An 18,415-nucleotide genomic window follows, 5' to 3' on the forward strand; every position below is an offset into this window, starting at 1 on the left:
TGTTTCAAGGTGTCTTAAGTTTGTCCAAAAGTCAACCAAATATTAAGGTCATGTTTAGACAGAATAAAGGCAGTATAGTAAACCCTCGATTTAACAAACTAATGGGCCGGGGAAGGATGTCCGTTAATGCTGAAAGTCCGTTAAATCTGAATGGATTAAACACATTTGCACAAGAACTATAACTGTACAACACCACAACAATCCCTCTATTCTAGTATCTTGCCTCCAGTAGTGCCTTATATACGATCCTCGAAGCTGGTGGGTTACTTCCATCCCATGATGAAATACATAAGCACCTGTGGACGAGATGCTGAAGGAACAGGTGGCTGGTCTGTTCTTGGGAGAAGCAGGAGCCCAACAAGGTCCCTGTCTTAGGCGTCTTACATATTGCCAGCGCAAGTGGAAAGTAATCCACTGATCCAAGCTGATAGCAACACCACATGTCCTTGGCCTGAGTCTCAGTCAGTGATCTCTGTAAGCTGAGGAGAGGCTCAGGCACCACTTTGTTAATTAGCAAAGCACCTGCAGACAGCAGCATGGATTTCCACTGGCGGTGCACATGTGCACATACTGTGGTGCACACAACAAAATGTATGCTTGCCCATGGATGGAAAAAATTAGAGGGAACACTCGTCTCATCTATTGGCTCAGCACCCCTAACTTCCTGCAGTAGCCTATCTCCACAGAGCTCATGGCACTGGTGGACTGAGGAGTGCCACGCTCTGCCTCCCCAGCTTGACCATCCTACCCATGGCTCACTGCCTCAGCCCACACTAGAAGAGGAAACAGTTCTCTCTCCCTGTGAGCCTAATGACCTATAAGCCCTGTTCTCTTTAATCCAGGACCCCTCAGATTGTGCTGAGGTGTTGTTGCAGCGTTCATGGATATTACAACTCCCCAAAAAGTTTGCAAACTTTGAGCAGAACTGTGAGATAACCTGAAAGATGCTCTATGAAATCAAATTAGCACTTTTGACATTCAGAACCTTATTATAACCAGATAGGTCAAAACTCTTCTATTTTATTACTTGTATTCTTACAAGCTCACAGTGTCCAATATGCTTCCCGTTTATCACATGGCAAACAGGAAACCGCGGTGGGGTGAAATGGAGAGCCTGCTGCCCACTCTGCATATGCGTCCCACCACTTGGTGGGACAAACACGTGGCAGCAATAGTGGAGGTGGCTCCTCCTGTGGCCATGATGGCTGTGTTGCGTGCGCCGTGCAGCGGCAACTTCATCCCTGGCTCACTTGTGTGTGTGCAGGGTGAAAGTAAGTCCATTTGTGGCTTGCACAGCACAGCTCTGGTGAGTAATCAGTGGGGGGGTGCTCTGGAGGTGTGGGGTGCCTGGCTTAGGGGGGCGGGGGCTTGTGGAGATTTTGAAATTTCTTTTGGACACATCTGTTACAAACTACAGGATTTTCATCTTTGTCGTCCTGTCTTAATAAATTTTGGGGTGGCAAATTTTTCAGTGCTTCAGTTAGGGAGGCTTGCTATGACAAAGTCTGAGCACCCTCACTCTAGGATAACACACAGCTTCTTTCGTACATTTATTCCTTACCTGTAGGATCCTGTCCTGTGCTGCTGGAGTTTTGGGTGTTCTAAGTGCGATGCTGTTGTTGGTGACATTGTATTCAGACAAAAGGGTGCTGGAAGCGGAGTTAGTAATTCCAGATTCTTCAGCTGTTTGACGTGCAATCTCGCTCGCCTGGCCTACTTTCACTACTTCCTCGAGTTCTGTATCTGAAATCTTTCAAAGGAAACCAGTATCAAACAATAAATTACCTCTGGGAGAATAAAGACCTTACTTGATATCTGCAAGTATTACATACCAAAGGGGGAAAAATACTTTAAGAATAAGCTCCTCAAACCCAGCTGAAAAACTCCATTACTACTTAATGCACTGGTTAACTGCTTATTCAAGCCAATTAAAAAAAATAAACAACCTGCCTGAAATGTACGATGATATAAAGGTGTGAGACAGACACAGGAAAATACAGCATGTGCAATGGCTGTCTACACTGTCAATGTCAGTCTACACTGTCAATCTACACTGTCAATGTACGTCAGGTCTAACCTAGAGAAAACACTATGAAAGAGATAAAATTCTGTCTATGCCTCTTTGAACAACTGGCTTATGTGGCAACTGTGGTGCACTGGGTACAAAACTGTGACCATTACGCTCATTTCACACAGGCCACCAAACATCCCATGGACAGTAACACTTTGCATTTGATTGACAACTTACCTGAGGTGCAGGAAGCACTAGTTTGCTTCTTTTTTTAGTAAACTCTGACACTCCACTGGTCTGAAGAATAGCTGAAGGCAAGTCGGATTCTTTCTTTCGTTTCATATGCTGCTTGTCTTTTTTGCGCTCTCTTCCTTCCCTCTCCCTGTCACAACAGACAACAAAGTCATTCAGAATACTCAGAACTGATTAGCAAAGCAAAACTGGCAATTCAGAGAGAGAAAAATCCTTTGCTTGAGCTGGTGAAGCTGGAATATGCTGCACCAAGACATGCTTTGGGAAGAGACAGTACCTTGTGGACCAGAAGTCAGTTGGTAATATATGGATTGGAAACCATGCAACAAGAAAAGTAATGTCACATTGTAAATAAGGGGGTTTAGGTAAAGGTGAAAGAATAAGCCCGTGAGTCCTGGTGCAGGGCACCAGTGAGAGAGCAGCTGGTTGGAGGCAGGGCTCTGGATACTGTACATGAGTTAAGGTTCCCATGCCAGTGCTGGGCATATATAGGTGGCCCACCCCTCCCCTTCTGTTCCTCCTCCACCCTCTTCTACCTTCCACTCCCCCAGGAAACCAAACCGCCCTGCCCTGAGGTCCCAGCCTTAGTGGGCATGCGCCAGCTCCCAGAGCTTCTGGGTGGCACAGCGACAGCATCCCAAGGCTCCTGCCTTCATACTCAGGTGGCTTGGCAGCTTGGTCAAACACACTCAAGCTCCCCCAGCTTCCCACCCTTACTTGTGCAGCCTTCACCCCCTGCCCTCAGCACTGCCCCCCACCTCTCAATCCCTTCCCCTGGCACCTGCACTCCCCCACAACCCAACCCCCTGCCCTGACTCCTATACCCAGCCCGCTGCCCTGAGCTCTCCATACACACCATTCCTCTGCACTGAGCTTGCCCCCACTCACACACTCCTCAACCTCCTGATCTGAGATCCCTGCACTCCACTAAGTGCTTACATTTCTTACAGGTACTGTCATATAGCAACAGGGGGAAAAAAAAACAGTTAGCAGCAGTCAAAAAACCAAACAATGTTGGAAATGATTAAAAAGAGGATAGAACATAAGATGGAGAATATATCTTGCTGCCTCTATAAAAAACTATGGTATTCCCTCATCTTGAATACTGCACACAGATGTGGCTGTCTCATCTCAAAAAAAAAGATATCTGGGCACTGGAAGAAGTTCAGAAAAGGGCAACAAAAATGATTAGGGGTTGGAATGGTTGCTGCATGAGAAGAGATTAATAAGACTGGGACTTTTCACCTTAGAAAAGAAGAGATTAAGGGGGGATATTACAGAGATCTATAAAATCATGACGTGTATGCAGTAAGGAAATAAGTTATTTACTTGTTCCTGTAACACAAGAACTAGGGGTCAACAAATAAAATTAACGGGAAGCAGGTTTAAAACAAACAAAAGTATTTCTTCACACAACACACAGTCAACCTGTGGAACTCCTTCCCAGAGAACGCTGTGAAGATCAGGACTTGAATGGGGTTCAACAAAAGAACTAGATAAACACACGGAGGACAGGATCATCACTGGCTATTAGCCAGGATGGGGAGGGATGGTGTCCATAGCCTCTGTTTGTCAAAAGTTGGTAGAGGGAGACAGGGTAGGGATCACTAGGTGATCACCTGTTCTGTTCATTCCCTCTGTGGCACCTATCATTGACCACTGCTGGGGAACAGGAGGCTGGGCTAGATGGACCTTTAGTTTGACCCAATATGGATGTTCTTATGTTCTTAACCTCACAAACTCCTCCCCTGAGTGCCCCACCCCCACAGGAGGTTGCAATACGACAGTACCTGTAAGAAATGTAATTTACTTGTATCCCTGATGATTTAGGAAACAGTTTCTGCTTTAGCTGCAGTTAGGAGAGATCCATTGGTGCTAAGCAGCATTTCAGTGACTTCAGAGAGAGGGAGGAGCACTGAAAAATTCTAAGATGACCCAAGACATGGTACAAGGAAGCAGGAGCTTCCCTCCTCTCACAAATGGTGGGAGGAACCCATGGAAGCTTAGGAAACAAGGCTCTGCCCTTGGAGGAATAATAATAGTAGCAGCAGATGAAATCCTGCATGGGAAGTTGGGGGAAGGGTTACTAGGGCATGGAGCCAGAACTGAATCTGTACCCTACACGCTTTTTAAACAAGTATTTGAATTTGGAGCTGTAATTCACACAAGAGTTTCTGGTGATACCACTTGAGCTTCTTTCTCAGGGCTCACAATCAACAAACCCCTTAAAGGAATTGAATCTCCATAATTCATGGTTGTTTGCTATTTATACTGTATACAACCGACTGCGTAAACTAGGAATTGTTAAAAGAAAAATTAATTAGGTTACAGCCAGTAAATCAAGTTGCATAGATTTTTGGCTCTGCTGACTCAGTGGAAAAGGGCTGGTAGAAGTAACTGCAAATGAACTGCTGAAAAACAAACACCAGCCTGCTGGCTAGCTCTGCTGTTCCATTTGAAAACATGCATGCAACTTCTCAAGAGTACATTGTCAGAGAAAATTTTGTTCAATAAAGTACACATGGGCAGATTCAAATAATTTTATATGGCAAAATGGCACTAAAACTAGGTTAAAATATTGCCATTACACTTACAAACTCTCACAAGCAATTTAATAAAGCCATGTTTTGTAGTCGTTTCTCTGATGAAAACTAAAATGAAATTATCTTACTGATGTTCAAATAGGACACAGCTAAGTGATGCAATGGTTTAAATTCTTTAAAACCTATAAATTCTTAGGCACTTCATTCTTGTGTTCAAGCAACATTTTCCCATATTATTAAACTGACCCAAAATTCACCAAGTCAGGTAATCAAAAAAGACTTAGACCTGAAGTAAAGGGGCCAGCAAATCAGAATCAAGGTGCGCTGGCCTATACCCAATGACTATGGTTACACTAACTCGAACTGCCGGCAGTAGTATGCAAACAGGCTTTCATTTGCATATTCGCTCACTGGCACACATGGCCATCGGCACAAACAAAGCAGTGTAAACGTGGTGTTGCCGGTGAAACGCCCCTTTTGTTGGCAGCCTCTTCTGCCTGGAAAAAAATCAGGCACAAGAGGCTGCCAACAAAGTGGGGGGGTTGCCAGCAGAACCACGTTTACACAGCATTTTTTGTGCCAGCAGCAGTGTCTACTAGTAATCAAATATGCAAATGAGCATCTATTTGCATTTTCAAGACCGTCCTTTTGCATACTGATGCCAGCGGTTCGGGCCAATGTAACCTAGCCAATGAGAAACATACTTGCCCATACCAGGCCTCTGTTACACGGGCACATAATAGTCACTCACAAAACTGAAAAAAATACATACGATCTTAATTCTCCATCCAGATCTTGCTGACGCAGCTTCCTGAAGTCCGCGTCCAGTGACTGATAGTTTTCCTCTAGTGTATCATAGAAGCCTGGAGCAGGCTTCTTTTCAAAGGGGATTTCTGCATTGTAATCCACTCCTCTCTTCTTTTTCCTTTTCTTTTGGATCTCTATCCCTGCAGCTCTAAGTTCCCTTCTCTTCTGGAGAGCAGCAAGACGTCTGAGGAAACACAGCCAAGGCAACTTAGTTCAGAGAAGGGATTCCATGAGAAAGAGACAGAAGAAGAAACTGAAAGTTCATTACAATTATCATCAAGAGACAACACAGCAGAGAAGTGGAGGGGATGGGTTGTGTCTACCTAGCTTCTTCCAGCTGCTTCTCTCTTGCTTTTCTTTTGGCTTTCTTTCCCTGAGTATTAGCCAAACGTGCTCTAGCTTCAGATAACATTTCAAGTTCATCTGCAAAAAGCAGAGAGAAGGAAGATAATCAATTTTTTATGTTATATTGGGGAGCTGGGAGTTAATACAAAGATCAGAAGAAAACCTTTAGAAAGCTTCCAGGATTCATGTGTCAGCACAGATTCCCCACGCCCTCTGTATACTTTTGTTACAATGAACACAAACCATCAAATGAACACAAGAGCTTAAGCCACCAGCCAGGTGAACCAAAAAGATGACAAGAACAATCATAATATGGGAAATATTTCACTGATGTGCAAAGTACTTAAACTGAGATCAGAATATGCCTAGTAAAAAGGAGACTGAACACTATAATAGAAAACAATTTCATTTATATTTAGGCCTACACAATATTGTGATGATGACAAGACTATGACACTTGAGAAGCTTCTGGTATTCAATAACAGTCTTCACCCTGGGCCCCTTCATGAAATCCGACACATCTAAGGTGTATAACACTGGTGTTACAGGTACAAGAATTTGTACCGGTATATTTCAATTAAAATTTACCAAAGGAGATGTTAGTAGGTGTGAAGACACAAAGAGGAGAATTACCAGTGGACAGCAAATAGCAGAAATCCAGGCAATGACCAAAAAAAAAAAAAAAGCCAGTCATCGCGGGAAACTGAGATGACAAAGAGACAGGAAATAAGGAGGGGAATAGGTCCAAAGCAGCAGGGAGACCACATGAAACTGAAGAAAAGAAAGAGAAAAAACAGAAATATGAAAAAAACTGTAGGAAAAGCAGAGATAGGCATCTGAAAAAACAGGGAGAACAAAAGAGGCCAGATGAAACAAATAAAGGCCAAAAGGAACTTCAAGAGAATGAATTTAAATATTGATCTGTGCAACATTCTTAATTTACCTTCATCCATATCAATAGGATCTGGCCGGGCTGGTTTGGTTTCTGGATTTGGATCAATTTCTCCGGGTTTCAGTTTTCGAGGATCATCTGCAGTTTCTTCCTCATTGTCTCTCTGAGCAGCTTTATCCCTGAAAATACAAACCAAAATATTCAGGTCATATGACATGCTTGATGCATCTGGGGAACATGCATAATTATTTCCTGAAATCCGAACCCTCAAAAACTGCCCAAGAAGTGTAAACCAGTAGGTCACAGTAAGTATTACAGACACTAACTTCAGAGAAGAATTATGAATCCCTGAACATTAATATTTAAGTTAGTAAAACAAAACCATCACAAATTAACAAAAATAACCAAGAGATAACGAAACATGCAAATTCAACAAGTTAACATTAATGGAGGATGACAAGAGTGAACTCATCTGTTGTGTGTAATGGCTGTACGTGGAAAGAAACAGATAACAGAGAATTTTTGTAGGACAACCATACATCTTATTCGTCACTTCTAACTAACAAAAGCCCCAGCAATAACTTGGAGGAGAGGAGAAAATTAGGCCTGCTAGCAATGACTGCCAGGAGAGGAAATGGACCAGTCATGTCTCTCCCTTCCTCACTCCTGGCCACCAAGGACCAGGAGCGCTTCCCATCCAGCTAGGCAGTGTAACAGAGCAGCCTACAGAAGACTCAAACCAACAGAAAGCCCTTCCAGATACAGCAGCAGAGAGGGAGAAGAAAATGCTGGCTGCATGGAGGTCATCTACTGATCTTCATGTACTGTAGACTCTCGATAAGCACGATTTTCAATTTGCGCTTAACTCGAGTTAAGCGCGAATAGAAAGGGTCGCAGCTCCCTGCTCCAGCCCCCCAGCTTTCCCTAGCTGGGGAAAGCTGGGGAGGAGTTGCTTTGCCACAGCTGTCTGCCCACCCAGCTCCCACAGCTAGGGGGAGCCACACAGACAGACAGCTGCTGTGACACAGCTTCTTCCCTGCTTCCCCTGGCTCCCACAAGCCCAGGGGAGCTGGGAGCCAGGCTTCTGGCTGGTTCCCGGCACCCCCTGCCGACTTGCCGGAAATTCAAGTTATGCAAGGGTGCGCAGGGGGTCTACTGTAATGAACTACAAACATTTTAGAATCACTTACAAGAGAAATTCATAGTGTTCCAAGCACTGTGCAGCTGTTCTTCCAATGATTGGAGCGATGGTCCTCCACTGGGTTGGCATTAGCTTGGCCAAGTGTAATAGTTTCTCCTCTTCTTCCCGTGACCATTCTGTCTTTTTGATACTTGGATCCAGCCACTCATACCTGTTACACAGTGGTAATATTAAAAGAGAGCATTCCTGAGACAGTTATGACAGTCATGATCAAGTCATACTCCTTCCAGACATCACCATAATGGGATTTCAGAATTACACTCAGGTTATACCTATGGTTATATAGAAATGTGCATTATAAACAGCACACTGGTACACAGAAATCTATGTTTTGTTCTCATTTGCCCTGCAGGTCTTCTCATTTCTTGTCATTCTCCTTTGTTTTGCAAAAAGATAAGGAGTCACAAAACTAGTCTTTACTTTCTAATGGTTATAAGAAGTGTTGGAGAACAATTATGGCCCCAATACCGCAAATACTTAAGCACACACTTTTGGTACATTTTTAATATGCAAGTAGTTCTGTTAAGTTGTGCTTCCATTAAGTTTAGCAAGTGCGCTTCAGTGTCTGCAGAACCGGGGTCTAATTCTCCTAAGGTTTCATTGGTACATGTGTACTAATTTTAAGGGTTGTTTTTTTTTCCTTGTACCCATTCTAATCTAGTACAAGAAAATATAAATAGGGGAGGCTAAACTGAATGGTCTGAAAGTCTCTTTCTTTATCTTAATACAAAAGGCTCGTTTTAAATGAATTTTCTTTGTGAATTTACTTTCTGACAAATACCTTGTCAAAATATGCAAATTACACACTGCAAAATTGTTATTTTGAACTGAATTTTCACAATGATCCTGTATCTTTGGTTTATCTAATATTAGATATGTCACTTATAAAATTAATTACTATCTATTTTTGCTCACACTACTTTCAAGGAATAGCAGTTTATGATATCTGCAGAGTATGAAACCAAATATGAATCAAACTATAGCTCCCTTGCCTGGACCTGAAACACTGACAAACTCTCAGCAACCTTAAATTCACATTAACCATGCATCTCAATTTCCCACTCACTGTGTTCTCTACTTACCATCTGGCTTTGCACTGTTTTGCTGATTTTCTATGTAACAAGGAAGCAATACGAGACCATTGGTTTTTGCCATATTTCATCACAGCTGCTTTAAGAATTTCATCCTTAAAAGAGAAAGAATTCATATGACTATGGATCATTAGAAAACTTTATCACAAATGAATACTTGTTTTCAGCTCGGTTAGGAGAGGGTTAGACAAGACTGGTGGCCTGGTGAAAGGCAAAAGAATTCATTTCACAAAATTTTACTCTCATCAAAGATGAGTGAGGAAGTAGGACTGCTTCACCAATGTCATTAATGTTGCACCTAACATTTTAAATTACTGCAGCTGAAAGAATTTGAAAAAGAAAAGTATTGCCATTTACTTGGAGTATTTGCCAGCACTTGGTGAATGGCCAGTTTTATCGTTCCGTTTAGTAAGTTTCCAGGTTCGTGTGGCTCCTTCACACAAGGGCGATGAGAAAATATTTTAATAGGATATTGTAAAAGAATGAAACCTGGGCACATATGGCACCTAAAACACTTTCCACATTTTTAATTTGAGCAGATTTCAAGTTGGTCGTGTTCCTTCAGTTGGAAGTTTCAGCCTTAAAAAGAAGAGGTTAATATCACGACAAATACTTTGCTGCAGATCCAGTCACAGCTAGAACTGTTTATTTTATACTTGCATCCTAAAGCTAAGTTTCTGATCTTATATGGTTCATTTAACATGCTATATGGTAGATTAACAACTTAATTTCAGGATAGCTGACATGACAATATACAAGTGTATCATGAACAAAGTGTTGTTCGGAGCATTTGTTTTGTGACAGGGCAAATGCAGACATACTTTTTCAGTTTAATGGCAACCCAATACTTACAAGTGCTATAAGTTCTTGTACTACACCAGAACAACCAATAGCATATGAAAGCTATTAATGAAATATCCCATTTGCAGGTTTTTCAACTAACACAAGTGCAAACCTGAGAAGCCCCCAAGGAAAGAGGATATGATTTCCATGTCACGAAATCTTCACTACAAGGATTCAGTAAACGTCAGCTGCGATGTTCCTTCTAATTTTTTTCCATCCATGTGGGGAATATACATATTTTTATGTGCTTAGGAATGAAGCTGAGCATCTTGAAAATGTATGTATGCAGCAGCAACTTATACGAATGTGAGACATGGGTGATAATGAAATATTCAAAGAGAAGGATATTGGTGCTCAAGAGGCGTTGTTATAGAAAGATCCTGAGAATAGAATGGATGCAGAAGGTCACCAACAAGGAATTACATTGGAAGATACAAGGAACCTACTCCAGAAATTATACAATGCAAATCACAGCTATTCAGGCATATCTACAGAATGAATGATGACCAAAAAGTCAAGACCCTGGTATTCGGCATAATGGATGGTTCAAATAGGAGAGGCAGACCCCACAGAGAATGAGTAAATGATATAATAAATTGGCTTAGCTTCCGCAGACTAGCTCTGCACCACTCTGCACTGGACAGGGAAAGATGGAAGGAAATAGTGAGGGAGGCATTGGACACCAACGAGCGCTGAGCCCATGGTTGTTGATGATGATGACGATGGCGGCATACCCTCTGACATACTGCGGCATGGACACTGCTCTACATTGACGTTACTTATGTTGCTCAGAAAGGCATTGGCTTCACAACCCTGAGTGACAGAAGTCACACTGATTTAAGTGAATTTGTAGACCAGCCTAACCAAGATGAAACAGAAGTTTTGTTTTGTATAGAGAAAAGTACACAACCTGATAAGTGATCTACCATGAGTTCCACAACAGCTTATTATAGGTCGGGGTTGCACTATTTCACGATATTAATGGAAGTGTGTGGTCTGGGATGAAGGCAGGGTGCAGAAGGGATCATGGGGTCAGAGACTGGTGTGCAATAGGGGCTGCAGAGTCCAGGAGGGGCTATGGGTATGGTGGCAGACAGGACTCTAACCTGCAGAAGAGGTATTAGGGGTGCAGCCTCTGGGAGGGAAGTGTGACATGGGACAGGGATGCAGAAGGTGCGCAGAGAGTTTGGTTTATGACCTGAGACAGGGAGTTGGGATGTGGGAAAAGGCAGGGAGCCAGGCACAGGATCTAGCTGGGAGGCACTTGCCTTGGGTGGTTCCTGGATAGTTCAGAGGGAGCCTCAGGTTGCTCCCTGCCTGCTGTGTCCTCTTTACACTGCTCAAAGCAGCCAACTATAGGGGCCATATGCTCTCTGCACACCTTTAGAGGGGCCCTCTGTGCACTGCCTGAACCACAAGCACAGCCCAGGCAGCTCCTGTTCACTGATTCCCAACCAATGGGAGCTGCAAGACAGAGCTGGAGGTAGGGTCAACATGCAAAGCCCTGCCACCGAGAGCACACAGCCCCTGCCGTCAGCTCCTCTGAGCAGCATGCGAGGACACAGCAAGCAGGGAGCTTGCCTGAGGCTCCTACTAAGCCGTAGAATGGTGGCGGGACAGATCTGGTGGTTTGCAGACCACATCTGGCCTATGGACCATATTTTGCCCACTCCTGTATTAAAGCCTAGTCTATACAACAAGCATATCCATTGTGTACAACAGACATTTACAACTGAACTATATTCAGCACCAGTTCATTTGTACCAAGTTGTTACTACATGTGTACACAAGTTTTGAGTGCATTGTGACTTCAACTGTAGGCTCTAAGTTTTGGGTTCACATGCCACAGGGGACTATGTTATTCTTTCTAAAACATAGAGAAGTCTTCTCTACGTATTAGATTTGTAATGCCATACTACCATTTCTTGTTGTAAAGTTCCATTTGCTCCAAGTTAGCAGCACAGTAATCACTGCAACTTTCCCATGACTGTCACATAGCTACAGATAAATTTACTGGGAACCATTCACCGAAGTACACCACCAATATAAGCATGTGCTACAGCATCATTCTGGAAGGGCTTGGATCTCTGCAGTGCCCTCAAAGAAGATACATTCCTGAGGTTGTCATCCTCTGAGAAGATAAGGATGAAGGGGAGAAAGTACCTCTGGAGGTTTGAGAAGGCAGCAGAATACATGCCTGATGGAGGGAAATGTTTGTGCTTTTTTGGTCAGGATATGATCAAACTTTATCTAAGTGAAGAATCACATTTGTTTTGTCAGAAATGTTTCTTACCATGGGAGAGCAACCTTTACTTATTGTCCCCCTCCCTCTTAGGAAGAGGTAAAGTGATCTGCAGAAAGAAACACTTTCCAGCACATGGGGACCAATGTGGATCTGATCCCCTGTGTTCCCGCTGCACTCTCTGATCTACAGACTGTAGAGAGAACAGTTCACAGCCCACAGGGCACACATGGATATGAGTTGCCTACTTATGTTTCAAATTGGAAACCCAGCCTATACAGGAACCAGCTCTCAGCACACAGAGGACCCCTTCCATTTCTACACATTGGGCACCACTGTCAGCACACAGGTGCTTACATGAAACTGAGACCCCTGACTATGCTGGACACCAGTGTTCCCTGTAAGCTGAGTGCTTGGGTGGCCATCCAGGAGAGATTCATGTGCCACCCAGCTGATTAGCAGAGCAACCACAACACCCAGTCAGCCACATGTATTTCTACTGGTGATGCACAACTGCACATGCCTCAGAGCACATAACACACTTTTCTGCACACGGGTGGACAAATGAAAGGGAACAACAGTAGGAACAGCTCCCTCCACGCATGGCCCCTGAGCAGTGTTCCCCCTAATCATTTCCAGCCACATGTAATTTTTTCCCACCCATGCGCAGAACAGCTTTTGATGTGCCCCACGGCACGTGCGAAAGCGCACACACAGACCCTAGCTGTGGGCGCCATGCTCACCAGCTAGGCGGCACGTGTGTCTCCGGGGCGAAGCCACACAAGCGCTCAGCTTACAGGGAACGCTGAGGAGCTGGGCTCCCGCCCATGCTACACGCCAGGGCCCGGCACTGCAGCTGGGACAGCTCCCCGCACCCAGGGCCCATGCGGATCCAAGCCCCGGGTCCCGCAAGTACTCATGGGGCGGTGGAACCCAAGCACCCAAAAAAGTAACTGACCATGCTGAAGGCACACTGCGCAGGCGCGCAGACGACCCCCCAACCCCCCCCCCAAATTTCAGCGCTTGCGCGCCAGTATCTCTTCTCGCCTCGGAGCTGCTCAACAGCGGCTGGGCCCCAGAAGGGAAGCGGCCCCTACCTCGGTGTTTCGCCACACGCCCCCTTTGATCATAATTCGCGGCATCTTGGCAGCGAAGACGAGCGAACTCCGGAAGAACGGGACCAGTGGCTGAGCAGGAGAGACACCCTCCCACTGCTACGGGCGGTTGAGATCTTGCGCAGGCGCAGATCGAACCGGGGCGCGGGGATTGTGTCAAAACTCTGAGCCGACGCGTAGATAGTTCGTAGCAAGCAGATGCACGCATGCGCATTGAGAGGGGCCAAGGCTCCACTAGTGGATTGCAAACACACGCTGCGCGTGCGCAACTTTGTGACGACGGAGGGAGAGAAAGACGGAACGCCTGCCGTGCTGTTCGATACGCGCTGTCACAGCGCCATCTGGCGACCGGCGGTGCTGCGGGGGCAGAAGCTCGCCGGCTGGGTGCAACCTGCGGCACCCGGAGCTGGGCGAGAATGTCAGTGTGGAATGAGAGGGCGGGGCAGGGTCTGACCTCGCTGCTAACACAGTTTCGTGCCACGTGTGCGTGTAAACCAAAGTGAGGCCGTGCGGTGGGGGGAGCTGTCTGTGCAGGGGGGATGTCTCTGGGGATGGGGAAATTGTCCATCTGGCTGTGCGTGGGGCGTCTCTTAGTATGGAGGTGGGAAGCTGTTTTTCTTAGGATGGGAGCAGTGGGGAACTCTCTATCTGTGGGGGGCAATATGTCAGGAAGGAGAAGGGAGCTGACTGTGCATGTAGGTGTCTCTTGGGATGGGGGTGGGGAGTTGGTAAGCTCTGGAAGGGGGTGTTTCAGGATGAGGACCTGTCCATCTATGTGTGCAGGGGCATGTTTTGGGATGGGAGAGCTGTCCATCTGTCTGTGCAGGGGGGTGTTTTGAGACCAGGGAAGCTGTCTGTCTGTGCAGGGGATATTCCAGGATGGGATGGAGCTGTTGGTCTCCTCAGGTGGGTGTCTCTTGAGATGGAATGGTGGACATTTGTCTGTGCTGGTGGATGTCTCTTGGAATAGAGAGACATCTGTCTGTGCAGTTTGGTATCTCTTGGGATGGAGTGGTGGCAAGCAGCCTGATGGTGGGTACTTCTTGGAATGGGGGAGGGGAGCTGTCCATGCTTCTCAGGTGGCTGTTGCGGTGGGAAATTATTTGTGCAGGTACGTGTGTCTCAGGATATTTTGGTGGGGACGTGGTAGCTGTCTGAAAGTAAGACAGTGCTTTGGGGTAGGGAGCTGTGTGTGAAGGCAGAACTGTTATTTGGGATGGTGGGGATGGAGGTGAAATTCCTGTGTGTGAAGAAATTAAGCATCATTTGGGTTGAGGTGGGATGCGTTTGTTCATTGTTGAGATTAATTGCATTTGCAAGGCTGGTATTCAAGGAAGCCACCACTTCCACAGAGGAAAGCCACATCAGACATCTAAACCACCACATTCTGTGAAGGTTTTGAAGGGCATCTGGGAAAAACTGATACTCCATGAATTCAAAATACAGACCCTCTTCTCCCAGACTCTGCGCATTCTCCACTGTCCGTAGCTTATTCAAGAGCCAGTACAAAAAGCCAGTGGTCATGCCACAATCTAAATCTACCTAGGACAAGGATGACTCTTGCACATTTTTACTGATTTAAAAATGTTTTCTTCTCCCTTGTTTCTGTACAAAACACCTACACAGAGGAAACAGGAAAAAACAGAGGAAAGTATTTTTTTTCACTGCCATTAATTAACTTTGCATTATGTGTAGTAGTAGGTTTAACAAGGGCAAATCTGTGCTAAAGGGGAAGGTCAAATTAAAGTATGCAATTTCAGCTTCATTAATTACGTAGCTGGAGTCAATGCACCTCAATTCAGGCTTCTGAGACGTATCCACTGTGGGAGGTCAGTGGGAGTCTTTGCTCCCATAGACTTCCCTTATTCCTGATGAGGGGCAGGAGTACCACTGACCTGAGCACCCTGTGAGTTTGATTTACTACATCTCTACCTGGCACGCTAAATTAAACTCTGAAAGATCAACCACTGCAGTGTTAGTCTTCCGGGAAGTGCAGACATAGCCAAAGTTATTTTTAAGTTGACTGTGCCTCTTCAAATTTATAGTTCAGGTGCAAGGTAGAATTTTGGTGATATAGTGACATCCAGGCTCATCTGAAGACAGCTTTAAAGGTGTATTTGGCTTTTTACATTTTAAGCATTTGGACCTTTTCCTACAACCTTCTCTGGTTAAAACATGAACTTGGCCTTTTTGCCACAACACATATATGTATGACACTGGTTAAACTCCAGGAAGACTCCACCTAGAATTGTTTTTCACTAATTGGCCACAGTAGAGAAAAAACAACAGCTGAAGTAGGTACAGTGGTACCACCAAGGGAAGCAGCAATTGGAAACCAGCTGAGGTTGCTCTTCTTCCCTTTTCTAGCATCTCCAGAGCCAGCATTAGGTGGGGGAGACCTGGCTGGGGCAACAGAGCTTATGCAGTTCCACACTTCTCAGCTGTGTGAGTTCCTGGACAAAAGGAACTGCTGGCACAATCCAGCCAGAAACTCAACCAGCAGAGGAAAGCAGCTGCAGCAGCGACCTGTAGATGTCAGTAGCCTCTTGCTGGTTTTCACAGCATTTACACTGGTGTTCTCCTCTCTAAAGGGAGCCTATTTGTTCCTGCTTCCTTACTCCCACTCATTATTCCCTCTTTGTGCTGGGCTTCCATTTTTATTTTTCTCTTTTAAGGTGCATGTTTTGATTTTTTTTTTTTTGCCTTTAACTAATCTGATCTCAACACAACCTCATCCAGCTATTAAAAAAATCACTATTGCTGGCCTCACATTATTTACTCAGATTAGATATTATTCTTTGTCTTGCTTATTTAGATTTAAGATGCTTGGAGCAGGGACAGACTCCTATTCTGCATGTATAGTGCCTTGCACAGGGGTGTCCTGATCCTAATGTGGTCCATAGATGCTGTCATATAATTGCCAAATAATCTGAGCGTGGTGTATTGAAAACTGTAAATTGCCCCTGTTGTAAGCATGTCACATGTGGGCACAGTGCACTTTCACGTTACCGCATTTACTGAAGAAGCAAAGGAAGACCCAGCTTGCGCAGAAGAAAGTTTTGGTCAAGAGGTGGCTACTGTTTTCTTAGTCATGATGAAACCAACATTTGTGCCTGGTAATAGCTGGCACTCTAGGGTTGTCTTTCTACTGAAACATGAAACCAAGGTTCTGAGCAGTAGAGTTCTGAATAGCGTGGGGAAGAATAGGAGTACATACTGAACAAACTAAATGTGGGTAATTAAGCTTGGCCTGAAGTATCCTCTCACATACCATTGAAAATTATTTGCTATCCCTCACCTACTGGAGAAATTGTTCTGCATAAGCATAAGATATTTTTGTAACTTGCAAGCTTGTATGATTACAAATTAGCCAAAGTGTCCTAGCCATTTGGAAGCAGCCCACATATCAGATACTTTCTTTCCTCTGTTATTAGTAGATCATGTAGTTACTCTTTGCCTCAGTTCCCCCATCAGTAAAAAGATATATTTTACTAGTTTACCAGATGTTCCATTTTTAAGGCAACTATCGTGTGTTTAACCCCCCATGCCTTGTTCTGTATTTTGTGTCTCCCTCCCATCAGTAATGGTGAGTCCTGTTGCTGACCAGATTGGTCCCTGCTCACCAGCTACCAGCCAAAAGCAGTAGGGAGGAGTCCAGAGGCAAACAATAGATGCATGTGTGCAAGGCTGGTGATGGGGCCAAGATGCAGCATGTCGGGCTGGTGGCTCCTTTTGCTGGTATGTCAGCATAGCCTGCAGGCGGACTCTTGTGCAGTGAATGGATGTTGATTGTGGAGCCACTGCTCTTACGCATATCAGAGAGGTAGCCATGTTAGTCTGTATCTTCGAGAACGAGAAGAAGTCCTGTGGCACTTCATAGACTGACATATTTTGGAGCATAAGCTGTCATGGGAAAAGACCCACTTCATCAGATGCATGAGTTGGGGGGAGGGTCCAGATGAGTATTTAAAGAGGGGGGTCCCAGTAAAAGGTAGGGCCAGAGCTGACAAGGTCTATTCAGTCAGGGTTGAAAGACTCCCCCTCTTTAAGTACTCCTGTGGACCCCCCACCGCCCGCCCGCCCGCCCGCCCGCAACTCATGCATCTGATGTAGTGTGTCTTTGCCAATTAAAGCTTGGCAAATTTCTTATCGCAAATGATATACAAAGGGAGCCCAGCTGAACTCGATATAAATGATAAGGCTCATTGAGTTTGAAATTCTCTGTTTTTAACTTCAATATTTGTCTTTTTTGAAGCCATTTCAACCCCATTTTAATTATACCAATATTATTTCACATTTAATTTCAGTTTTCTTTCTCAAACTGTGTGTTGCCCTTCATAACAGGAATGCCACAAGCTTTTTTCCTTTTCAAAAATCAAGACTTTATTAGTAACAGGATCAAAACACAGGAGAAATATCATGTCCCATAATGCACTGCACATATCAACGGGGGATTTATCTGATGTTTTGAGCTCACATATCATTTGCTCTTAGATAGGAGTTGTTCATTTTTGGGCTTTTTGGTGTTCACACTTAATGAAAAACACTTCTTTTAAAACTTTGCTATTATAACTTCAGGAGCCACAAAGAAGTCCTTTAAGAGCTGCATGTGGTTCCAGAGCCACAGGTTGCAGACCCCTGGCCTAGCTACTCGGTATGAGGCCTCCACCACCTTACCATGCTTACTGCCTTGAGACATGCATTCCATAATTTTTTTGCTGCATTGAACTTATTTGAGCTTGTTTTTTAAAAAATCAATTGGCTTGGACTTGTATTCTTCCTGTTTAGTCTCAAGATGCTGGTGGAGATTGACAGGCTTTAAGCCTTCATTCCACAAACATCCTAGCACCCAACACATACTGGTACTGGTTAGTTCTCAGTTCCCGTGAAAGTAAATCCTAGTTGTAAGTATTCACTACTATATTTTCTCCACACTTTGCTTAGTTTTGCTGTGCCAAGTTTCATTTGCTGATGTCTCACTGCCATTTTGACCATCTTGCTCTTTTCTTTCGAGTGTGCCAGATAAAAGCTATCGATCCATTTTTGGGTTCCCGCATTGTACCTGCTGAACGT

The 18,415-nt window shown here is 44.6% G+C and overlaps 1 protein-coding gene across 1 annotated transcript in view; it reads right to left on the bottom strand.

Annotated features, from left to right (window-relative positions):
* CDC5L (cell division cycle 5 like) overlaps positions 1–13,481 on the bottom strand; it is a 49,082-nt gene extending 35,601 nt beyond the window's left edge. The window contains exons 1-8 of the mRNA XM_074989010.1: positions 13,325–13,481; positions 9,134–9,237; positions 8,041–8,202; positions 6,902–7,029; positions 5,937–6,036; positions 5,579–5,797; positions 2,249–2,393; positions 1,562–1,750 (exon numbers count right to left, since the gene is read on the bottom strand). Of these exons, the coding sequence (XP_074845111.1) occupies positions 1,562–1,750; positions 2,249–2,393; positions 5,579–5,797; positions 5,937–6,036; positions 6,902–7,029; positions 8,041–8,202; positions 9,134–9,237; positions 13,325–13,369 (1,092 nt within the window). The 5' untranslated portion in view covers positions 13,370–13,481. The remainder of the gene's footprint in view (positions 1–1,561; positions 1,751–2,248; positions 2,394–5,578; positions 5,798–5,936; positions 6,037–6,901; positions 7,030–8,040; positions 8,203–9,133; positions 9,238–13,324) is intronic.
* Between the last annotated feature and the right edge of the window lie 4,934 nt (positions 13,482–18,415).

This window comes from Carettochelys insculpta, chromosome 3 (genome assembly GCF_033958435.1).
Source record: "Carettochelys insculpta isolate YL-2023 chromosome 3, ASM3395843v1, whole genome shotgun sequence".
Lineage (NCBI taxonomy): Eukaryota > Metazoa > Chordata > Testudines > Carettochelyidae > Carettochelys > Carettochelys insculpta.